Genomic DNA, 25,663 nt, shown 5'->3' on the forward strand with positions numbered 1-25,663 from the left:
GTCTGATGGCAGAGACAACAAAATAAATAGACACCACAATAGAGAGGAGAACTGTCAGTCTTAGGGTGAACACAAGGTACTATGAGAAAAGCGAGGCAGGCATGCAGCTCATGTCAGAAAAGGCCCCTGGGAAGAGACAAAATCTCATGAGGTCCTTCCTCCCCTTTACAATACTTCATTTATTGTTCTTTGAGCCACTGTTACTTGGTGGTTTCCGGGTATTATTGTCTTAATCTGTCTTCATTAATACATCAACCTTGTATAATATAGGTGGCTTTTATTTCTTTATGCTTCTATATACTGTAATTTTTCTATACTGAATATGTGCTGCTTTTACTTCTTAAAGTTTTTAATATTAAAAGAATATCACTAAACAGAAGAGATAAGGAAACCTAATGGTGTCTGTTTTGTTTTTAAATGATGACAGAGGTAGAAAAAGACTGTTACATCTTCTTTCATTGATCCATAATCTCCTATTTTCCATCCTAATAAAAGCCACTTGTCAGCAATATAAAAACCTTATTATCCAATCACATGTTTATTCAGAGCTTCTACTAAATTGTGTCCTAATTTATAGTTGAGGAAATAAGGTTTAGTGACTGAGAGACTAGTCCCAAATCCTAGAGCTAGTAAGTGAAAGAGCTATAACTCAAACACAAGTTTTCTGACTACTAGTCAAGTATTATTTTCTAATACACTATGCTAGCTTTAAACCAAAGAGAGAAAATTGTGGACTTTCAAGCTTTACACAGCCTGGGGTGTACTCTGGGGAAAACATAGCCACCTTCCTGAAAATTAGTCCACAGAGATATATACACTCCCCTTAGAGCACAAAGTACTGTATCAAACTATGTTTATATGTCTCTCTTGCACATTAGACTCTGAGCCTCTTAGGGGCAAGGACGGAATATTATTCTTAGTATCCCCAGGAACCCAAAGTAGGAACCAAAAGTGAAAGATGCTCCAAAACTGCATATAATTAATAGAGGAAAAAGCTAGATCACCACCACAAACAGCAAACAATTACAAACAACAACAAATAATAATAATAATAATAAATTTTGGCCTGTTTAGTCTTCTGCTCTAGAAATTCTCTGTGTAAAAGTAATTTCATTTAACAAAATTTGATACTTATATATCTGGACTGTGGATCCTGGCTTTCTAAATTGACTGTCTTTTATGTTAATATTTATTGAAATTCTTTATTCATTGAAACATTTCTGAGTGAACGAAGTTAAAATGGATTTGATTGATGTTATGAAACAGATCACATAACCTTTCCAAGCCTGAGTCACCCTCCTATAAAATTATGATAAAAATCTACCAGATATGCTGACTATACAGATATCTCCAGTTTCGGAAAATTCCTAGAGCTAGACAATTATGATTTGCGCACTTTCCTTTATGTCTTATGCTTCAATCAAGTTTTAATATATCATGGAGAACTGTTATGGCTGAATGATGTACATATTTATAGAAGTTACCATTATGTAAAGTCCTATTACTTATCTATTTTGACAGATATTCAATATATTTATGTATGTCAACTAAGCCAGAGATCTTGAAACCTTTTGACAAATTGGGATACTCTAGGTCTCTGTTTTTTAAAGTACTTTTACGAATGACCACAAGGGGTCTCTATATTTTTGAGAATAATCAATCCCCTGCTATTTTTTTCCTTGACAAATTAGAAAACAGAAATGGTGATACTTTCCAGAGAATATATTTAACTAATTAAGCTATCTAGTTGAAAACCAAAGTTTCCCAAATTAGGAAAAGAAATTTTGTACATATATAAAAAATAGAATTTTCTCCACTTTCTCTTGAGAGTAGCAACTTTAATACCAACCAAGCCCCCAGTAGCTACTCTGCCTGCTCTGCCCTGACCCATGTCAGTTATCTGACTATGTGAATTGCATAGGACTTATAATTGGTTTACACATAGGGGAAAAAACGGCTGGGGGAAGTCCTTAATTAGAAACTAGTTTTGAGAATTTTTATCTCAAATATAAACAACTTCTGTTACCTGATATTCTCAAGCACCTACGAAACTCTTAAGTATTATCTAATTGAATGAGAGAAAAGATGGCTCATCAAGTGCATCGATTTGGTAAAAGAATTAGGATGGTTCTGACTAGTTTACAGGAGCCCTAATCAACTTGTCTCCTGTATTTGACTTATCACAATGGCTCTCAAAGGTGGTCCCCTGACAAACAGACCGGCATCACCTGAGAACTTGTTAGAAATGTACATTCTACTGAATCAGAAACTCTGGAGGTGGAGCCTAGCAATCAGGGTTTTAAAAAGCCCTGCAGCTTTTTATTTTTTCAATTTTTTTGAGGAAGATTAGCCCTGAGCTAACTACTACCAGTCCTCCTCTTTTTTGCTGAGGAAGCCTGGCCCTGAGCTAATATCCATGCCCATCTTCCGTTACTTTATACATGGGATGCCTAGCACAGCATGGCGTGCCAAGCAGCACCATGTCCGCACCCAGGATCCGAACCGGTGAACCCAGGGCCACCGAGAAACCGAACGTTAGAACTTAACCGTTGCACCACCGGGCCAGCCCCTAAAAAGCCCTGCAGACTTTTAAACTGAAGGGAAACCATCCATCAGTTTTTCTGATGCACATTAAGTTTGAGAACTACCAATTTGGCGTATAATTGATGAACCATCCTAATCCTCAGGCTCTAGTTTGCCCCATCTGTAAAATTTGTAGAGCAGAAGAGTGCAGGAAATTCAAAGCCTGATTTATGGTATCTGGAAGAAAAGGTTAAATAATTTGGAACCACCTCCACAAAACAGCCCAGTAAAACCCCATGGTGCCAAGCAAATCACGAGTTAGAATTTAGAGGCTCAAGATGCCAAGATTCTTCCACTTTCCCCTCGAAAATGTAGATGACCCCCCTGCAGGCTTCTAAGCAAAAGCCTCAAAGACCTTAGAAGAGCCTAGACTTGCTGTTAAAATTCTGAAATGTTTCCTGTGGACTTTCTTGCATCCCAGAGCAAATAATCATATTTAATACCAAGTGCAACTTATTAATTCAGGAGGTTCTAGCTGTGAGGTTACTGTAGACTGATAATAATTTGATTAATTTTCTAGTTTCTCAGTGAATGACTACTAATGTGAACGATGCACTAAATTCTTTATCTTTTTAGTACAGAATACACTTTCAGCCATATTTCTGGTGGAAAGGATTTGATGTCCCTGTCCACCTTCTCTCATCCATCTCTCATTTCAGAATAGATACATGAATATGGACCAATATACAATTCAAACAAGTATGCATTTGCACGATATGGTTGCTAATAGTTTTTGGAGTGTGTGCCAGGAACTATTTCGAGGGCTTTCTATGGATGTTGTACTTAACACTTCAAAATCCTTTAAGGCAGGGAGAAATACCACATCCATTTTATAGATGAGGATATTGAGGCACAGAGAGGTCAGGAAATTTCCCAAACTCACTCTATTAGCAAGTGTCAAAAGGGGGATGTAACCCCAGAAGTCTGGTCTAGGGTTCATGTTCTCACCACCACAAGATACAGCCTTAGTGTATGAAGGATGACCACAGAGTCATCGGCTGTGATTCAGTAGTCGCATAAGCAAGTATTTCTTATTCCTTAAGTCACTAAGGGTTTTACTTCAGGAACTTTTTGCCCAAGATTGTTTAGAGTTCATAGAAAAAATGGAGAGAAAGAAGATAGGAAGAATATCCTGCTAAAACTAAACCAACGCTTATTACAAATTTATACCAACATTTCTCTAATAGTATCTAATTTCCTTCTACAAGTTTATAAAGAGCTTTAAAAAAACAGTACTCATTTGATTTTCCCAACAACCCTCTCTTAGAGATAAGGAATTAGCAGTGAGATATGAAGTTAACCACGCCACTAAAATTTGCAGAGCAAAAACTAAAACAAGGCTTCTAGCTCCAAATTCTACGCCCATGTAACCATATCCCACAGCTTGTGCATGGCCCACCATTTGCCTCGGCCTAGACACAGGGCCAATTCTGGAGCCTTCTATTATTTATCCATTACGTCACAGTTGACTTCTGCTGAGTTTCTTGAGTTTACAATGAAGGATTAGGACACTGTGGGTCCTCTCACTGTATGAATGCAGTGCCTGAGGTTATACTTTCCCCTGTAATTTCTCCACCGTACCTTAGCATCACCCTCCACTCCAGAGCATGAAGCAGTAGTTAAGAGCTCAGACTCTAAAGTCAGAACTGGATTCAAATCCTGGATCCACCGCTCGCCAGCTACGTGATCACGGGACAGCTTCCTCACCTATAAACCAGATGAAGTGATCACACCACCTTCACTGAAATACATTGAAGGTTAATTGTGGTTTTTTAAAATGCCAAATATTTAACACAATGTTTAGCACAAGGTATGTAAAAATTAGAGCACATAATAATGATACAATGGTAAAAAAATAACTGGTATTTTTAACACTCTGGGTAAATGTTAACTATTAATATGGTATGTCCTCCAGTCAGAGGAGCATGTCTGCTAGATGGGCTGTACTTTGGAACTTCGTTTTTGGCAATTCTCTATAATAATTTAATGTGCGTTTTACCCATTTATATTTCAAAACCATAGGGGAATAATCAGCATTAGGTGGAATTTAAATTTTTCTAGTAAAAGAAATAAATGATAAAATACTTAGATACTACTCATAGATCCACACAGGTTCCTTTCTGGACTTCATGCTGTGCCCGTTGGAATAGATCCTTAAAAGAACACTTTGATGATTATGTTAATATTATGCAAATATCACTTACAATATGAAGGTGAGAGAAGTCAAGGTGATAAAAAGAAGTCACTTCCCAGTGTGCTCTACTGGTATTTGAATAATATTAGCCTTTCTTTCCTTAATGTTACAATAATTAAGAAGTCTATTTATAAATGTTTGCAACTATGAAAGCCCCTAGGATATTTAGACACAGTCTTGGCAAAAGCATGTCCTATAGAGGATACTTAATGCTTGAAATTGCCGGGTTTTTTTGTATTTCCTAAAGTTAAGAGCTTTCTTAGTAATTCACAGTGTGCTCGTGTACAGTTCATCCTTTCATCATAACTATAGAATGCCAGCCTCTCAGTGGAAGGTGACTTTTTCTTCCTATTTCCCAATGAATGATTCAGGTAGTCTTCCCAGACACCTTATCTTAGCATTCTCTTTTCATGTTTAAAGGCATCTTTCCAGGGATTTAACATCATTTGGCGTTTATCTTTGTAATTCAAATTAGAATATTTAATAATACCTTGGAATTTATTTTTCCAATGTCCTTGCTTTTGTGTTCTTTAAGTCACTAAATAATAAGTAGAGAAGTTAATTTATGCCTGCAGTGTCTCTGGCCACCTGAGAAAAATGGCATAAAAACTCAAAGACGTAAGCTTTAAAGAAAGAAAATGCTAATGTTGCAAGGATTACTCTAAGTAAGATTTTGCCTGTGAATGTATAAATAGGACAAGATAAGGTTCTGGGCAGCAGCAGATCCTGGGCATCAAATAGTTGTCTATGTTCCTTTGGCACCGACTTCAACACACTGGCGTGATTTTTTTCTTCACCACCCAACGTCACCAGGGACGTTGAGAGAACAAACATGAGAGCTAGTGCTATAAAAACTACTTTCTTTATCTTGTTGGTCTTAATGAGATCCTAAGGAAGCATAAGATAATAATGACAATAAAACACAGTGCTGAATTTTACAATGAGATATCAAAGTCGAGAGCAACACTCCCTTTAATTTTTTACATACCCTATTTTTCAAATAAAAGCAATATTGTGGTCCATAGAGAAAAGATTAGTTTAAATCCTAAGCATGTAACTGAGACAAATGAAAGCACGGGACTGAATCTGTGCTTGTTAAAGCCACATGAGAGAAACGGGTGACGTGGCTACAGTGAACTTGTTTCCAGGGACGACTCATGTGACATAGGGAACCAGTTGGAGAGACCAGTGAACTACGAAAATCACAGAGAGAAGGAGCTTGGCTTTATAAGAAATTACATCCTTTGAGAGCAAGGAAGTCTACCAGAAAAAGGAAAACTGGTCAAATTCAGGTGATGCTTTGCCTTTCCAAACACATTAAAACAATCGGGTACATATGTTGGCTTCAAATTTTTTCAGTCTAAAAGACTACTGCTGTTTGCAAGTTCTAGAACTGTAAAAGCTCAATCCTGCTAATTCCAATGGCAAAAGAATGTAAAGATGGTAAAACTACAACCAACCAGAGACATGGCCACATATTCTACAAAATTGAAATATATATGAAAAGGGACAGACGAAGAAGCACACGGAGTCCCAGAAACGGCTAGCGCCCAGTGACTTGGTCTGCAAAGGGAGACTTGAGGAGTTGTTTCGAAGGGAGGAGGATGCTCCTTCCTCGAAGACCCCGGGAGCAAAGGTGCTGATTCTGTACAATGAAGCGGCTGAAATCCGATGGGCCCTCTTTAAATAACTGATGACCCACGAGAGCCCTCGTTTTCACTTTCCTCATTACGCATGTGCCCTGATGGCTGTGGCAGCTGCAGATAACAGCAAGTTCTCAGGCAGACATGCAGGGAAGTTCTCTGCTCAGCTCTCAAGAGCCCCGAGCCAGCTGTCCCGAAAGCTGATTTAGAACGTACTCCCCCGTGGCCAGAAGGGTGCCGAGGCCCCCTAGCTCTGCAGTGGGTTCTGTGCCCTCTTTGTGTGCTAAGTCATAGCTCCAAAATCAAGCCACTCCGGTTGTACACGTTTCCTCCAAAGGCCTGAGCCAGCCCCTTGAAGCCAGTAGGCCTGTTGGGTGCCGCAAATGTGATCCTGCCTGTCGTTTCGGCCTCAGCAGAAGAGCGACATGACCATATTTATTGCTGTTGCTATTCTGGGGGCTGGATGACGTTTTTCTCCCCTTGTGGCCGAGCACTGCCCGTTCATCTTTCACCACTCCCTCCAAGTCTGCAAGGCTAAAACCGGTGATACAAATAGATTCTATCAGGAGGAAAGTTAAAATGAGAAGTTCTTAAGTATGCCCAAATCTATTTGCTGTATGGTATTAAAAGCTTTAAATTCTGTCGTCCTGTATTTTAAATGTGTACTGTTAACTTCCCACTATTATCATAAACTGCTCTTGGTGGTAACTTTGCTAAGGAAATAAAACACGGATAAAGGGGAAAAAAACAACACAGCTCAGAAATTTGGCAAATGTTGAGTTTTCCACCGCTGAGTGTTGGGAGGGTCCAAATGTTACCAGAACACTTGAAGATTTCTTACTTGCCTCAGTCCCTTCCTTCTTCCTTACTAAGACACTCCTCTACTGTGACGTGAAAGGGACTAAATGACAAGCTACTAAGAAACTCCTATTAAGGATACAATGATACAGGGCACAGGTGTTGCCTCCCAGAAAGGAACGATATACAGATTTTCTAAATGAAGAACTTAGACACATAAATAACTAATTACCACATGCATTACATGATGCTTCAAATGATAGTGCTTCTGACTTTATCTCTAACCCCTGTTCATTACCAAATGGTCAAATCCCCCACCATAACTAATAATCTCTCCATGTTTGTAACTCACCTGGCTGATCTTGGCAATAGTGACGTCTCTAGCTTTGCTAAAATGACTCTTCAGATTCCATGTGCCTTTCCACAAATCCAGTTTGTAACATACACAAAAGCAGAAAGCGTAGGGGAGGCAGAGGTGGCATGCATGGGCTCTGGAACCAGCTGTCTGGGTTCGAATCCCAGCTCAGCCCCGGCCCAGCTGGGAGACCTCATTAAGCTTCCATTTTCCTCCGTAAAATAGGGTTGTGGTGAGAATTAAATGAGAAAACTCTATGTAAAGTCAGAAAGATTAAAAGGCTGAGATCGGAGCCTTGTTTTCATTTTAGAGCCGAGAAGTTTAACCTCACTCCAGCTTTGGAGTTTCCTTTGGATCCGTCGTGGTTCATCTTCAACCTGTCTGTTCATTCTTAAGATGACAATACGCAGGAGCTGTGCTCCAGATTCGGATGAGCCTGGCTGCCTGCCTGCCGGGGAAATACCTTTTCCATATCCAGGGAAGTATGTAAAGTACACTATCAGCTGGCAGCTTGGCTAATTTTCACCTGAAAAGTCTATAAACTATAGAACTATTTAAATAAAAGCACTTAGAACAAGGCCTGGTTTTTAGTGTTAAGCCATATATGGCTTTCTTCCCCTGATATTGTGTTTTTGTCTTCCCTCCCTCTTTTCAGTTGCATGTTTCTGCACCCATTTCCACTGAGGGCGGGAAAACTTTTAATTTTGTCCATTTTAGGGTAAATCAACCACCTCTGGTACAAATCTCTTGGGAGTAAATATTCAGCCACCCTTCCCCCTCCCTTGGGTGGTGGGAGGGAGGAGGGGAGTGGATATAATTTTTTGGTGGCTCAGTATTCACTTGATGTCAAGAGAGGGGCAACCATTTGAGAGCCATTCTCTGGTCCTCCCTGGCCTCCCCTGACTTATCTTGTCCAGCTGGATCTTTGAGACTTGACATGTGGCTTTGCTGCCTCTGCTGAAGGGTTCATATCGGGGGTCACTCCTGGCCAGTCCTTCTAGCGTGGTCAGTGTGCGGCCATCCACTCCTCCCCACCAACGCTGACTCAGTCTTTGGCTCTCACTGATCCTCTGAAATTCAAGCACAGCTTCCATCCAGTCTCTGCCTTCGTGACACCCACCCGAAGCCTTCCTACTCATCACACCACAGCCACCCGCTGGCAGGCCGCCCGCTCGTAATTCTCATGTACGCCAGGTCAGGAGAACTCATCTCAGGTTTCCTCCGTGTTTCAAACCCCCAACCCCAGAGCCGAGGAGATTTAGGAGGCCTGTTGTAGCTCATGTTGCCCAGGAAACAGATTTTGAGATTTGCCTATAGAAGATTTATTGGCAAACGTTCTCCAGAACGACACCTGTAAGGAAGTGAGGGAAGCTGGGCTGAGCAGAGAGAGAAGTTAGAACTGCTGTGTGGTTGCAAAGAAGCTGATTGTACAGGTTGCTCTGGAGCTGGAACAGTCTTTTAGAAGTTGTTCCAATTGCAGCAAAGGGGCTAGACCATTATATCCCTCGCAGTGGACCAGTCATTGGACGTGGGCTGCTCCAGGAAGTTCACATGACCTTGGGCTAGGAGGCCTTCTTTGGCTAAGAGCAATTCTTGGGAGAAGGACTCCGCCGCAAGGCATCAGCTGCCAGCGCTCACAGCAGCTGGGGGAACGAGTGCCTGGTCCAGAAGAGGGATCTGGGCAGGGTTTCAGGTCCACTCCAGGGCCGCCTCAGGCTCTGTCTGCCTAAACACCCCACACCGTCCCCTCTGTCCTAACATGGCTGTCCTGTGTCGGTTCTAATTATTTGATGAGGCTGCTGCCACCTGCTCCCCAGATGTCTGAGAGGGAGATGGAATATGGGGCCCTTCATCCCTCAGATTCTCAATATGTCTGGGAATTTCTATCCCCACTCGACCTCTCCGAAACCTCTCCAAACTGCTCTGATATCATATCCCACAGCCTCTCTAATCTGTGATTCACAGTAGAAACCCTGTGTCCAATTCTCCAATTGATGGCTTTTGGAAACCCCACAAATAATTTTTTTTTTTCTCTCAGCAAAGCCTGAATCTTACAAATACCAGAATTGATCTCTTGTGTATCATTTCTTCTAAAGTGAAAATTTGTTTGCAAGTTGGAAGTTTCAAGTTTACTCCCTTGTACCTCGCCAACCCCTCTCCAGGAAGTCATGGACATCACTGATGGATGGGAAGACTTGTGACCCTTGGAAGAGTAAAACTTAACTTTTGTTGACATTTCAAATATATTAACCTGACCAGTTCACAGTGGTAAGCTATATCAACATTTCTTTCACTGGCTGCTCTTTGCATTTGGTAAATTATACAAACTGTTGAGAGCTCTCAGTTTTACAAAGCTCCCACTCAAACCTCTTTGAGAGCTGTTCTCTACGTGCCTGAGGGTGGGGCTCAGGTTGCCCAGGGCACTCAATATTTTCTTCCTATACCCCAATGCATCAGTTGGTGCACCTAACTTGGGAGGTTAGTGCTGTAAGCCTTTTTCAGCCACACGGCCAGGGAAGCAAAGACCTTTCAGTCGCCTCTTTCTAATCTTGTCTGTCCTGAGTACTATAAGCAGGAACCACAAGGACTTATGACCACACCCAAGTTGGTCTCTCCTTACACTCAAATCTTAATGATCCCTCTTGACCCTACCAAACCTTGGATTCCAATGATCTCTTTTTAGAATGCTAGAAGGAACAATTTATCCTGTCCCCGTGGCTCTATGTGAGAAGGAATAGTTTTGCTTTTTCCTCTAGGAAGTCTCTGGAAATAATCCACTCTCATATTTAGAATTATTATCCAAACAGAAGTCCAGGCACCCTTGGGAATTCAACCATGTATCCTAAGGGGTCTGGTAATTCTCTCTAGATTTTTCATCTCCATGGACTGTTAGTTGGTTTTGACGGCTGATCTTGTGTTTAGGTTTAGGCTGACTTTGGCACTGAGTCTTTAATTGTTTCTGACTAACGAAGAAGAGAGGCAGACCTAGTATGTAAATGAATGCATCTCCACCCAATAGCCAAATGGTCTGCGGGCACTCTGTAGGAAGAAAGGCTTTCTAATAGCTCCCATCGAGGAGTTCTAGCGGCATCTGGCAGCATGCATGTGCTGAATCAGGAGAAGCCTCTGCAGGTGGTGCCATAACTTTTTAAAATGCAAGCAGCGATTTCATTTCATCAAAACATCATCTGTCACATTACATTCAGGTTGTTAATTTCAGTATGACTTGTTTTCAATTTATGTTGATTTTATGCTGCAAATAAACTGTAAGCACACAGAGGTATCCCTTATTTTGTGGTTTACATATTAAGGTATACATATACAATGATTGTGTATTTAAATAAAATTATTTAAACCACCATGAGAGAGAGATCCGGATAAATTTTTGTTTTCCTTCAAAAGCTACTTGCGCCTTTCTCAAATTTGAAAAACATTGTTCTGTAGCAGAGGGGGTCACATCTTGCTTCAGGGTGTGTATCAGAATCAACGGGGAGGGGCTGGCAGTTAGCACTCTTTTCATAATTTCTTTCCAGTACTACCCTTCTTCCTCTTTTCCTCTCTCTGCCCTACCCCCAGCTATGGGGGAAGTGGCTACATAGTCATCACTTTTTACTGAGCTCTTAGAAGAAGATCACAATCAGACCCTGGTTGCTGCCTCCCTCCCCACCTTCATCTCTCACCAAGATGCTCTTCCTTGCTCAAAGAGCCCGAGCACATTGTTCTGTTTTGGGTTCCTCTTTGTGCCAAGCTCTTTTCTGCCTCAGAGTTGTTTCTTCTTCTTCAGCTAATCTCATACTTACTTTCCAGGCTATCTCCTCCTCAGCCTTCAGAACTTAGTTTAAATGTCACTTTGTTAGAGAAGCATCTGAGCAATATCTGTTGAAATGATGGATGGATGGATGGTTGGTTGGTTGGTTGGTTGGATGGATGGATGGATGGATGGATGGATGGATAAGAAGGCCTTTCCTGACCTTGTACTCTAAATGAAATTTCACGTCCCTTGATATTCTTTTCTATAGCACTCCTTTTTCTTCTATAGTACAGCAATTTTCAATGATATATTGATTTAGTATCTATTCCGTCCCCCCAACCCAGTGGACTGCACATTTCACGAGGGCAGGTCATTAAGGACTTCATATCCATTAGAGGGCACCCCATGTAGAAGGTACTCACTATATATACATGGAGTAAATGAACAAAAGGAAAAGCTGAAGACTATATTCACATCACTAAAATAGCTGTAAAGAGGGAAAAAGACCATTTCTAACATTTTAAGGTCTTTTAATTAGTGGATTACATTAACATGCAACAATCCAAAAGAAGGAAAAATTTTGAGAAAAAGTAACATATGGCCTTTGAGATGAAGGAGAATCACAAAGTGAACCAGCTCTTGCATACAGCCTACTGAGATGCTAATTGAAGACAAAACATACATGCACCATAACCAGTATGGAAGTGACTATAAAGGCTACAGATTTTTTAGCAAAATTCGGTTGCTGCTTGAACAGAATAGCTCTTAAGAAATATATGATTCAGGGGCTGGCCCCGTGGCCGAGTGGTTAAGTTCGCGCGCTCCGCTGCAGGCGGCCCAGTGTTTCGTTAGTTCGAATCCTGGGCGCGGACATGGCACTGCTCATCAAGCCACGCTGGGGCAGCATCCCACATGCCACAACTAGAAGGACCCACAACGAAGAATACACTACTATGTACCGGAGGGCTTTGGGGAGAAAAAAGGAAAAAATAAAATCTTTAAAAAAAAAAGAAATATATGATTCAGCAGTCACCAAAGCATTTGCTAATAATGGTAGAAAGGAAAGACATTTTTTTTTAATCTATCTGACATAATTGTTTAAAAAAAAAACTGAAAGAGGTGGTCCCAGGATCATTTGGACACATTCTCTTCCTGTGTGTTCAACTCTAAGCCCCCCCATCTCAATGCTGCTGTAAACCCCCATGGATGACAGACAAGAAAGCCAGTTAATACAGATGCCAATAATCAGGAGCATGGGTCAAGCCAGTGTGCCTGGCTGCCACGGTGCCAAGCTAGTCCAGGGCCATGTGAAACTTGCCAGCAGGATCAAGGCTACACTGCTAAATTGCTGGAAACCTCAGGAGCTGGTTCTGGATCTACCTTGCTGTGTGGTAACCCTCAGCTCTTTCTAGCTTAGCCCAGGCCCTGTGCCCTTCCACTTCTCCACAATGGGTGAAGGAGACAGACCTCTCAAAGCCAGTGATCCCTAAAAACAGCACACCTCCCGAGCCCACACTCCAGAGATGTTGGGCAAGGAACGGAGACCTTACAAATCCACCAGTTGATCTGGTCCAGAGTTATCAGATGTTTGTTAAGGTCTAGGTTTCAAGGCCACCCCATTACCAGTTTGTTTTATTTTGTAGATATCCACTGTCTATTGTACACATGTCCTTAGGAGGTATGCTCTTACACGTACTTTTGAATTTTGCTTTTAAAATAATGAGGAGGATATTATTTATCACTATCAAAGCACTTTGAAAGATAGTTCACGCAAGAAAGATGAACTAATATTAGGATCACTAGTATCAGGCAATTTTGAATCTATTTCATCAATTTATGGATTCTAAGGGAGTCCACATGAGGGGATTACCCTACAATAATGTTTCCCTGAAGAACACTCAAGTATTTCTTAAACACACAAATTCCTCAGGGCTGGCACCGTGGCACAGTGCTTAAGTCTGGCATGTTCCACTTTGGTGGCCCAGGGTTCCTGGGTTTGGATCCCAGGCTTGTACCTCCACCACTCATCAGCCATGATGTGGTGGCATCCCACATACAAAATAGAGAAAGACTGGCGCAGATGTTAGCTCAGGGTGAATCTTCCTCAAGGAAAAAAAGTGGAAGATTGACAACAGATGTTAGCTCAGGGGCAGGTCTTCCTCACTAAAAAAAAACACAAAACACAGATTCCTGAGCTCCAACTCAAACCCACTGAATCAGAATTTACCAAAGGAGAGACCTGGGCATGTGTATGCTTAACAAGTGCCCCCTGGTGACTGTCATCAGGTGAGTTTGGAAATTGCTCTACAGAAATGATTGGTTTTGTTTTTTGGTGAGGAAGATTGTTCCTGAGGTTACATCCATTGCCAATCTTCCTCTTTTTGCTTGAGGAAGATTTGCCCTGGGCTAACATTTGTGCCAATCTTCTTCTATTTTGTATGTGGGACGCTGCCACAGCATGGCTTGATGAGTGGTGCATAGGTCCACGCCCAGGATCCAAACCCACAAACCCTGGGCTGCTGAAGCAGAGTGCACAAACTTAACCCCTACACCACCAGGTCAGCCCCAGAGAAACGATTCTTCATCAGAGAAATTACATTAGGATCACTGGGGAAGCTCTCAGAATGTATGTGATGGGGCTTCTCTCAGAGACTTTGCTAGAGGAGGTAGAACCCGGACAAGCCCCTTTTGAAAATGCTCACCAAGTGATTCTTCTCTGCACTTTGATGAAGTATGTCCTAAAGGAATATTTAACACAGATCCGAGGTGTGGAAATGAGGCGTAATTTAGCCTAGGCTGTAACGTCCTGGAAGGAAACGGTGATGCATACTTCTTTCTGGAAGTAGCAAAACTTTCAGACCAGCAGACACAGCAGGACTCACACACCAGTGTACGGCTGAAGGTTTCTATACGTCCACTTCTGTCACAGCTAGGCAGACGGTCTAGGAATTATGCAATCAGTTGGTGAGTCAGAAATCACTCATGTCTCCTGGAGTACCCAGACAGTCTTTTCCCATTTGGGACACCAAGTTTCAGAAGGTCCTAAAATTCATTAGTTCCACTCACTGTTGTTGTACACATGTTATCACATCATATGGCAACTGGCAGTTCCTTTCAATCACATATAAAGGATTGATTTTTAAAATAATAACAACCTAAGAGGAAGAATGACATTTCAATGTAATTATTCATAGGCAGTACAATTTCATGGTTAAAAATAAAAACAAATCCAAATGTTAATCAGTGAGCATTGCCACCCCCGCCCCCTTTATTTCTCTTTATACCTTTACAGGTTTTTACACTCATACGAGGACAGAAAAATGCAGCACCTTACATATACTATTCTTGCTTTTTTGCACCTACTAGATCTTGGGGATTTTTCCATATCAGTACATAGAGGGCTTCTTCATTCTTTTTTAAGGACCATTAAATCTGAATTTCAGTTCAATTTTATTAAGTTCTGAATCAGACTTTCACGTCTCTTTGAGCAAGGCCCACCTATAAGTGTAAGTGTGTGTGTGTATGTGTTTGTTTATAAAAGATCACTGGGTGAGTCAGTTCAGGGCCCCCAAGAAGCAAATGTTAGCACAAAATTAGACATATAAGAAATTTACTGGGGGAGCACAGGTGAAGGATAAATGCCAGAGGAAGCAGGAGTAGGTGGGGAAAACCTTTAAATCAAGATGCAGATCTGAAACTTGTGAAAGGAAAGAGGGAAGGTTTCAGCCACGTAAATGGGGAGCACAGAAAATACCAGCCATGTCAGAGAGGCCTGTGTTGAGAAGGAATGGCCCGGCTCCAGCAATCCCACTGTGCTGTATTATTGGCTGGAGACAGTCTGGGTAGAGCGTGGCCTCAGCATGAACACTGCCAGGATCCAAAGTTGCAGCAGCCTTTGCTGTTCCCCTATCTCCCTCCTTGCAGCAAGTTCTTTTGAAGGATTCTTCAAGCAGCCCAGCCATGGCCACACAATCTCCCCTTACATTGCAAAGACTGTCTTCTCCACACATGTTTGGGAAACAGCTCCCATGGGCCTTGCTTCCCTAGAGAAATCTTGGAAAAGGGAAATCAACGGGACAAACAGGAGCACCCACCTCTGCGGCAGGTCTTGGGGCTGCAAATGGTTATCTTCTCCCTCTTTCTCCATCCATTCTAAATTCCCCTCACCCTAAGCTATCAGAGGAGCAGCTTCTGATGATTTATGTGCTGGTGTGACCCCAACCTTTGTTCTTGGGAGATTTAATCCCTTGGTAAGTCATGCCCTTCTCAGACTGGGGTTGCTGCACATGTGCATTCATAGTTAAAAGGGGTCAGGGAGTACCAGGAAGCATCTGACGGATCTCCTAGGTTCTACACATATTCCTTTCTGTCCCCCTTGTGTAACAGACTCTTCCTGCTCATCAGGGTCAACTATCCCTGCTGGGATGGTAACTCCTCTTCTCATCTGCTGATCCCTGGGCACAAGGAGTCAATGGGACTGCCAGGCAGCAGCCAGAATTGACAGTTCAACAGGACTCTCACTTTGTCCTCTTACAAGAGTGCTTCCCCACTGGGGACCCTGGAGAGCCCAGAGTTGCAAAGATGGGAAGAACAAAGACCCTTAGTAGGTCACTGGACATGATGGTGAGTGGGGTTCTTTTAGTTCCCAGGCCTGTGTCTTCTTCCTACTAGGAATAATATAGTGCCCGATAGAAGTCTGGTTTAATGAATATATTGCATCCTGAAGGACACCATTGCATCTTGGCAGATTATTACCAGTAAACTGGAACTTCAGTTCTTCCTTTAGGAAACCATTCTATCATTCTATGAGGCTAGCTCCTCACAGATAATAGAGGTATGCGGTAATGTACTATGTAATAAGACCAATGGATCCCACAGTCAGGGCTCACTTTGGCACCTCCGTTGGGTCCCCTGCTCGGACATTTTATTGAGTGAAATTCCATGCCTATGGATGAGGTATTCCATAAACTCCTGAATAGCGGTGATACAGGCTGAGGCCCTGTGGACAGAAAAGGCAAACCAGAGTAGGTATCTATCCCGAGAGGGGACGCTGGCTCTTCCAGGCTGGAAGGGTCCCAATACAGTCAATCTGGCACCAAGTGGATGACTGGTATTCTCAAGAAACAGTCTCTGTTGCTGGCAGGTTGGACATCAGAGGCAGCAGCAGCTAAAGCGTCCATGGTAAGGGGGAGTCCTTCCTGGTAGGCTCATGTATGACCTCCATCTCTGCCACCAAGGCCACTAAATTCATGTGCCCCTTGTCCCAGATCTGGGATGGCTGATGAGAAAGGCAGGCTGACATCGACTGGCTGAGTCCTGTTGACCACCGGGTTTTCAGTGCCTCTTCCACGGCTCAGTGCCCATTCTCATAAGGTCATCCACATATCTCTACCCTAGACCTCCATGTCTCTTATCTTCCAGTCCTTTCCCTCCTAGGCTTTTGCCCAGATGGCCAGGCTGTTGGCCATGGTCCAGAAATCTACAAATATCCCTACCTCAGGCCACTTTTCCTTTGACACAAAACAGATGACCAGCTTCACCACTCATAGCTCTGTCCTTTGGAAAGTCTTTCCCTCTCTACAGATTTTTAAGACTGTTCCCGCGTGTGGCTGTAATGCAGCCTCCATCCGTTTTCAGCTTCCTCCACATACTGAGCCTGCCCATCCATAAACCAAGTACAAGCTTTTCTTCCTCCTTTAGCTGGGTGTATGGAATCCCAATCTTCCCATAGGTGATAGCTCAGGAAGAGGTGCTAGTGCAACCTTGCCGGGGGACATGGGGATACAGACAACCTATTCTTGCAGCTTATTTATGCCCTCTGGTTCTGTTCAGCTTATCCAGGATACACTGTGTCCATCTTACAATAGACTGCTTCTGGGTCCGTCTGACTTTGTCTTGGTAGGTTCAACAGGACTCAGCTCATAATGGGAAATTCTAGAAGAATGGTCACTTGGTGTCCTATGGTCGTGTTTCTTTTCTACCAAGGTCAAGTAACTTACCAGGAACTGTTTTTCAAAAGATATATAATTCTCTTCTGCAGATGATCTGTCCTTGCTTCAGCTCCCCATAGACCTGTGTTCTTCTTCTGAGGCTTGCCGTAATCTTTATATTGTATCTTTTCTCGCCACTGACACCAAACACCAACACCAAAGGATCTGCCAGATCATATGGCCCAAGGGGCAGGTCTGCTTGCACCACAGCCTGGGCCTTCTGCAAAACTCGCTGCTCTGAGCCCTCTCAGAGCTGGCAACCTTCCTCCCATGTCACTCCACACATAGGTTGGCACAGTTCCTAAGTGTGATTTATGTTGCTTCCAGAACCCAAGAGGCCTACCAGGTGCTCTCTTCCTTTTTAGTATTAGGGGCCTCAAGACTCAGCAGTTGGCCTTTTCCTTTGGAGGGGATGTCCTGGACAGTGCGGGACCTTGATGAGAACACGGCAGCAGGTGGGAAGTCGCAGCAGCTGGAGGCCGTCTGCGGAGCACCCTCCTGGCTGCAGGTCCTCTTTAGGAGAGGTCTGAGCAGTGCACCTCCATGGCTACCCCAGCAGGGGTGTTCCTGCTTCTCAATAAGCCCGACAAAATGCTTGCCACAGGAGAGCAGTAAGTGACATGCAAGAGATGACAAAAATGCGAGAGTGCGTTTAAGGAAAGGAAGAGGAATTTCAGCTTTATCTGGAATGCAATCAGTATCTGAAGAATCCACCAAGGCTTTTGAGGTGTGTGTGCTGAGGTGACCTGTGGATTGGGGCTGCAACCCTTGGCAAGGACAAACATTCCCCTCCATCAATCAGTCAGAGCAAAGCCTCTTCTATTATTGGATATTGTTTCATAGCCCATTGCAGAGCTCTTGGAACCATTCAGTCCCCAGTTATAATTTACATTTCTTTTACTGCCTGATAATTACTTTCTTTTTTCTCTCCTTCAGTGATCAGTCATTTAGCAAAGACTTAGTCCTTAGTAGTGTTTTCAGCAATATTGTGCCTCCCTTCTTTGTTCAACTTCTTTATGAAAAGGGTATCTCATCAGTTTTCACAACTGTTTCTTTTTTGGAGGAAGATTAGCCCTGAGCTAACATCCGCCGCCTATCCTCTTCTTTTTGCTGAGGAAGACTGGCCCTGAGCCAACATGTATGCCCATCTTCCTGTACTTTATATGCAGGATGCCTGCCACAGCATGGCTTGATAAATGGTGCGCAGGTCCACACTTGGGATCCAAACCATGAACCCCGGGCCGCCGAAGTGGAGCACGCAAACCTAATGGCTAAGGGCCACCAGCCACCCCCAATTTTCACTTTTAATATCTTAATACTAACACTCCCAAATACGCTTTTATATTCCCTTGCCACCCCCAATTTGTGCTATTTCAAATACTGAGTTGCCTCTCAGCCCAGCTTCAGAATAAAGTATTACGATTCAATGGAGCAGGAAAGAGATGAACTCATCGTCCATCTTGTCTCCTCAGAGTCCAGGGACCTCTCTTCCCGGAGGTCTCTTCTGTTCTCACAATCAGCCATGGATTCCCCTCATTCCTTCCCTCTGTAGGATGTCTCAACTCAAGAAGATCATTCCTTTATTGACGTCTGGAAGGATGATCCTTCCACTTTATCTAAAGCTAAACAGCATGCCTGTGGTTCCCCAAAATAGTTTCGACCACAGCAGCCCACAAAATCATTCTGTCCTCTGAACTCTGATGACGCTTGGTGCTTATTTGCTACTTGTAGTTGTCTAACTTGTATTTTCGTTATTTTTCTTCATTATCTCCTGCCTCTTTAGAGATATTTTAGAGATATTTTACCCTTAAGAACAGGGTCTTAGGCTTCCTCGTCTGTGTCTCCAAACCTAACCCAGTAATCATATATACATGTACATATATGTAAACATATACACATGTGCATACATATACACTTCATAGTTTGCCTCAGGAACTAAGTCTTCAATACAGACCTGCAATCCACTCTGTGTCTTCAAGCTTACTATGTCTTTTAAGCTTCCCTCTCATCTGTCGTTACCTTTTCCATTGTTAGAACTTTCCTGAAACCCTCTGTGAGCCTCATCATTGGACACATATGCTGTCTAAGTCTACGTGGAGTTCTGCCCATCTGGAAGAGCAGGCAGAGTGCCCCAGGGGACAAGTCATGGGAAGAAACCAAAGCCCTGCCCCTGAGACTTAAATAAGGCTCAGCTGGTGTTTTTATATTGGAATTAGACTATTTCTAAATTAGACTCTGAGCCCCTAGGGCAGGATTGCCTAGTTGTATAAGACAAGCCAACAAGTATCCAGCAATTACACAAAATTCTGGTACCACGAAGCTAATGTTTTCAACACAAAACATAGCCTGAAATTAAGGAGACTTGAAAGGGATAAGAAGAAAAATACACAGGGAAAGAGACAGCCGAAGTGATGGGAGAGGAAGACAGAGAGAAGGTGAGAGATACGGGTTTTACAGAAGCCGAGGGAGATAACTGCTCCCAAGTATCAAATTTGCAGCTGCCACCAGCAGGAAAGGAACCGAAGAGATGCCACTGTATCTGTCAACTGGTAGGTCCCTAATGGCTAAACAAGCTTCACTACTCTGGGGAGGACAGAACCCAAATTGAGTAGCATCAGCATGAAGGTGGGGAAGTAAAGACTTGAATGTAATATACTCTTTCCAGGAGGTCTACAGTTTTGAGAAGAACAGATATAGAAGACCTGGGGTAATGCGGACTGTTTTTACATAGAGGGCACGTGAGCACATTCGTTGGATGGAAGAAATTAAAGCATATTCAAAAGAGAGAAGGAATTGACTCAGAACTTGGAGAGGAAAATGGACATCTTTTCCTCTGAGAGTGGGGTGGGTGGGGAGAGGAGGAAAATGAGAACCGATGGCAAGTTTTAAAGAGAGGAAAGAGAGAGCAGGTGTTCCCATGGGTTAACTCTTTTCCTCCATGAGGGAGAAAACAAAGCCTTTACTCAGTAGGAAAGAACTGGGGCTGAGAGGGGCTGGCAGACAGTGGCGGGCACCTGGAAGTGGCCCGAGAAGAGATCTGCTGTGCAATGTGGAGGGACTGACCTGAGGCTTGCCACCCACAGTTTGCAATGGCAACTGGTAAATGATATAATTATCTCCAGAAGGGGCTTCCTCGGAGCAGGCACAAGAAATGGTGGCTTAGGATTGGGGACTAAGCGGGCAGATGCATTGGGAGTTCACTGTGGAAAGCACAGTGTAAAGCAAATGACTCAGTAGGGCCTTCAGGCAGGGTAGGGAAGGGCCAGGAGGACATGGAGGTCATCAAAGGAGTGGACACTCTCATATAAGAGTCAACGGTTTGTTCAGTGAGTGTGAAAAAGCAGAGAGTGCTAACAAAGAGTGGGATTGTTAAGTTCCAGTTCTCAGCGTTGGCCTATGTCTGGGTCAAAATAAGGTCCAGGCTGTGTCTGAAGACCTTAAGATAAAAGTCATAATGCTGAGAAAGGCAATGGACTGTGAGGCCAGGATGAAGCTGCCCCGGACAACGGCAGTGAACAGCGTGTGGGGGAAGAGCAGATAAGCCATATTCCTGGATGAACACGGGGAATGACTTAGAGAAGATGGCAACAAGAGTGGGCCACCGATGGCATGAGCAGTGCAAGTCTCAAAAGGAGGCACTGCTGAATAATGGCATCAAAGAGAGAAGAACATCGAGGATTATTTACTTGTCAACTAATTTATTTTTAATTCTTGACCTGAATTACCAACTGCCTACTGAACGTCTCCTCTGGGATATATTTCTGGATCGTCTTTTCCTAAACGAACCTATCTTCCCAACCTCTGTAATTTACACTTCTTCCTCCATTTCTTTAATCCCAGACAGTAGCATCATCATTCATCTGGACACACAGTATTTGCCTTCAAAGGTTTGAAGACAACTAATTTTGGAATTCTCATCCTCTTCTGACTTCATGCGGTCTATAGAACTTGTGACCACACGTCTAAACTTTTGTATTTATTATGGACAAATTTCTTAACCTTTTATGAATGCTTTATTACAAATGTGCTAGTAATACTCATTTTGACTTACATAATAAATCAAGTAATTTTAATTGTATGTGCTTTTTTTTTACACACTTTGAGTCAATACACACCTACAGATTAGCTTTGTGTCATTTGTAATTTTTTATTAAAAATTCTCAATAATTAATTCTAATAAAAAATAAAATGAAGTCACTCATAAATTTTTAAATACACTTTCGCGTAAAAAAAAAGATTAAATTCTAAGCAAAGCATCCTCGCCAACATGTTCTTACTAGACATTTACAGTCAGAATGGCTTACTTTTTGTTAGAGTGTTCTAGAATGGAAATCTACAATAGTTGGGTTTTGAGTGTGGAGGAAAACAAACTGCTAGAGGGCCTGTTGGCCCCTGGGCTTTAAAGGCCTCCCCCACCCCACCTGTCCAACCAACTTTCACATTCTCTCCTTACTAATCCCTCCTTAAAGCTAAATTCAACTCCCCCTTATCCAGGGCAAAGGTTCGGAGCGAGAGGGAAAATAAGGACATTACTAACCCTACCTAGTAAACTGCAGCATTATTCCCCTGCCTACGATCCGCTCTGCCATCCTTCTCAGCGCCCACCTCCTCCTCGTTCTCTTTCCCAGTCTTCTCCAACCATGACCATGGAACCTGAACACGACATTAATGAACACACTAGTGAGAGTGGGGAAACATTCCATTGTGATGGCCACAGGTTCATGGAAGCAGGCACTGGAGGGTGACTTTCCCAGAAATTGTTCAGTGAGCTACCGAAAATTCAATCCTAACTTTCTTCCATGAAGAGAGTCAATGGCAGAATCAGATTAGGACTGATTAGTTGAAATTTAACCACGGTATCTGGTAGTAGAGTCTCTCTTTTCATGGATGTTCCTTCCAAGGAAGATATCTACTAGGGATAGCAAAAGGAAAAGATTAAGAGATAAATGGGCATACCTTTCATCCTCCCCAAATTTCCACATTCTACTCAGATGCGTATGCACCACCACCCTTTGGCCAACCTCCACAGATGGACTACACATCCATCACAGAGGCCAGAACCGTGCTCTGTGCTGCACATTCCAGAAAATCCATAATTTACTTGAAAGCCAAATAGGAAAAGTAAAAAAATTAAACGTTTCCACCATGGTTGCAAAGAAAAACTTAGCCCTTAAACGTTCATATATGGATCCTAACACATACGGGTGGGTCCAAAGAAAGGCAAAGGGATAGAGGTTATTCTGTGAAGAAAGCCAGTTTAAAAAGAGAAGAAAATATGTTGACTTGAGCAACCATGCTGTTTCTCATAACAAACAGAACCCCCAAAGAGATGGAAATGTGTCTATCTTTGCTAGCTCCTACTCCTGGTGTATCCCATAACAGAAAAATGGCATTGCAGTTCAGCGGCAGAATCCTGGGCCCTCGTTTTCCCAGTGGCCTAAATCAATCCTCAGTCCAGGACAAGGTGCTGAGCAAGATGCATAATTATTTCAGGCCACTAGGGTAAGTACTATTCCTGGCAACTCGGCGGGCAGCGCCATGGATGAGGGTTTCTGATTCTCTTTGGTGATTTGGTTCTGTGGAAACTGAGATTTTTCCTTCAGTATTTCAGCCAGATAAGCAGGAGAGGCCAGCTCCGGTCCTGAGATTGAGCCAATCGAGGTCAATTTTAGTTCCTTTTCTGTGCAGTTTAGTGTACTTTTCCCCCTGCTGCCTTCCCTGACACCTGTCCTTATATTTTTATCTGATTATCAAATACCTAGTGAGAGAACCTTTGGCAGCCTCTGGTGTTCACTCAGTCATCCAAAAGTCTGTCCGCCTACAGAATACCATCAATACTCCGTGAAGCAATGTCCTTGAAAGGCCAACCTAAGACCCCTTGCTATGAACCACAGAGAAGTGTCTCCCACAGGTATTTCGAGGGTGACGTGGACACCAATGCCTGCCTTCACTAGAGGCACAGCTTCAACTTGCCTATTAACAAATCTAATTCTTGGCTTTGTATTGCACCCACAATATACTCAGTTATTAGCTAAGATAGAAAGGGAAAAGCAGATCTCATCACTTCCCTTTGGAAGATGGTGAAATAGAGGTTTAAAAGTTTAAAAGAGTTGTCTAAAGCGAATTCAACACAGCAGTGTTGTCGCTGGAAACTAGATCAGCTGACACCTGTCCCTGGTTTTGTAGGTCACTGACTCTTTGTAAGTTTAGAGCTGCATTTTACTTACCATATTCCTCCTTGAAAGCTTCTATTTAGTCTCTTAAACTGTGGATACCAGTGTCTCCACACTTATACAACATACAAAGACGGAGCCGTCTGCCTGTTGGGTACACAGCTCCAGGCTGAAGAATTTCTAAGGTCGTCAGAACAATTGAGGTCCTGGGGGAGAAGGTTCTGATGTAAAAGGAAATATCCTACAGCCCTGCAAAGACATTAAAAATATCTTCCTCACTATTACAAATAAAAAAACTATCCAACTGATTCTGTGCTTTTTCAAACCGCATTGCTCTCCCCCCATATCTTCATTAAATAAATGCAAACACATGTGCTTTGAAACGGGTAGGTGTAAAAGAACATTCTGCACAATTATATCTAGGCTGCTGCAGATTTATATCACATGCATACATATATCTGGGGGATATTAACTCATGATGACAGCTGAGCATGATAAATGCAACACTACACAAGTTGGGATGCCAAAAAAATGCAACTACAAACCCCATGCAGACAAACACGCACACAGGAGTTTTCCTTCAGTATCCACGTGGCCGCAATTACAGGCACTTCCCCACATCGATAAACCCCAAACACACACACAGGAGGCTCCGCCGCCCGCGAGCTGCCCCCACACCTGCAGCCGCGCCTCGGTGTGCAGGCAGGGATTCTCGCGCGTCCCTGGCTACCCTCGCCCTCCCACCAGCATGCCTCTGCGCGAGCGCGCGCGACAGCCGGTCCCCGCGCTCGCCGCCCGCCCGGGAAGCCGCGGTGCCCGGGGCTGGGGGCAGGGCCCGCTGGGGCGGGCGCGCCGCGGGGCCGGGCCTCGGCGACCGGGGAGGGGACGAGGGGCGGGCGCGGGGCGGCGCCCGGCTCACGTGGGCGGGCGGGAGCAGCTGAAGGTCCTCTCCGGAGCCTGGGCTGTCCTCTCGCGCGCGGCGCTGGCCGGGGCGGCGGCGAAGGAGGAGGAGGAGGCGGAGGAGGAGGAAGGCGGCGGTGGCGGCGGCGACAGAAGAGGGGAGGACGGGGGCGGCGTCGGACTGGAGCCGAGCGGCGGCGCGAGCTGCCCGGGGCGCTGTCGTGAGCTCGCCCGCCGGGCCCCCACCCCAGAGCTACACCCTGCCGTGCCCAGCTCTGCCCGCGTCCGTGCCCCCGCGGGGAGCGCGCCGGGGCTGCCCCCCGAATGACGGGCGGAAGGTTCGACTTCGACGATGGCGGCACCTACTGCGGCGGCTGGGAGGAGGGCAAGGCGCACGGGCATGGCATCTGCACGGGGCCCAAGGGCCAGGGCGAGTACTCCGGCTCCTGGTCGCACGGCTTCGAGGTGGTCGGAGGCTACACCTGGCCCAGCGGCAACACCTACCAGGGCTACTGGGCGCAGGGCAAGCGGCACGGGCTGGGGGTGGAGACGAAGGGCAAGTGGATGTACCGGGGGGAGTGGTCACATGGTTTCAAGGGGCGCTACGGGGTCCGGCAGAGCCTGTGCACCCCCGCTCGCTACGAGGGTACCTGGAGTAACGGGCTGCAGGACGGGTACGGCGTGGAGACCTACGGGGACGGAGGTGAGCGGCGTCGCAGGCGGCTCGGCTGCTCCGTGAGCTGGTGCGGTGGGCTTTGCCCAGGCTGCGGGGAAGCGGGGAGGACGCGAGGCGCACGTGTCCGGAAACCCGCCAAAACACCTGGGGCAGCCTCCCATCCACCTCCCCGCGCCAGCCCTCTCGGAGAGGGTGCGTTGGGACGCCACTGGTGCGCGGGGGTTTGATCTGACCTGGTTCTTGGAGCGGGCGGTGTCCACACCGGGGGAGCAAAGCGTGAATATACCTGGCCGGCGCTGCACTGCCATTAGGAGGGAGCACCGCCCGGGAGGGTTGGGCTGGAGAGAGGACGCTGTCACTTGAGCCTGTCACATTACGTTCCTGATCCCTCCCTCTCCCAGCTGGGTTTGAAATCGCCACTCCCGTGGAGTTAGAGCGAACGCCCTGGGCTTGTGAGGCTGGCGGTCGGTGCTGACTGCTCCCCGGATTGGTTTCACGTGGAGTCGTATTTCACTTCTGGTCCTCTAGTAGCCTAAAGATAGAAGCCAGAACCCCATAACCAGGATGTTGGGGAATTGTACCCTATTTGGGGTGCATTTG

General features: G+C 44.5%; 2 protein-coding genes across 10 annotated transcripts in view; one reads left to right on the forward strand and one right to left on the reverse strand.

The window, feature by feature from the left end:
• GDAP1 (ganglioside induced differentiation associated protein 1) overlaps positions 1 to 25,517 on the reverse strand; it is a 43,969-nt gene extending 18,452 nt beyond the window's left edge. The window contains exons 1-4 of one of the 4 annotated variants that reach the window (XM_070222119.1): positions 25,297 to 25,431; positions 23,542 to 23,736; positions 14,027 to 14,479; positions 4,165 to 4,290 (exon numbers count right to left, since the gene is read on the reverse strand). The gene's annotated coding sequence lies outside the window, so the exon portion shown is untranslated. Of the gene's footprint in view, positions 1 to 4,164; positions 4,291 to 14,026; positions 14,480 to 23,541; positions 23,737 to 25,037; positions 25,152 to 25,296 lie in introns of all 4 variants that reach the window. The other 3 variants (XM_070222125.1, XM_070222128.1, XM_070222129.1) reach the window with 3 other exon arrangements.
• JPH1 (junctophilin 1) overlaps positions 24,423 to 25,663 on the forward strand; it is a 76,666-nt gene continuing 75,425 nt past the window's right edge. For 4 of the 6 annotated variants that reach the window (XM_023648445.2, XM_023648443.2, XM_023648442.2 and 1 more), the window contains exon 1: positions 24,452 to 25,090. In XM_023648445.2, the coding sequence (XP_023504213.1) occupies positions 24,712 to 25,090 (379 nt within the window). In that variant the 5' untranslated portion in view covers positions 24,452 to 24,711. Of the gene's footprint in view, positions 25,091 to 25,663 lie in introns of all 6 variants that reach the window. The other 2 variants (XM_023648441.2, XM_023648446.2) reach the window with 2 other exon arrangements.

The sequence above is a fragment of the Equus caballus genome, chromosome 9, assembly GCF_041296265.1.
Source record: "Equus caballus isolate H_3958 breed thoroughbred chromosome 9, TB-T2T, whole genome shotgun sequence".
In the NCBI taxonomy this organism is placed as follows: Eukaryota; Metazoa; Chordata; class Mammalia; order Perissodactyla; family Equidae; genus Equus; species Equus caballus.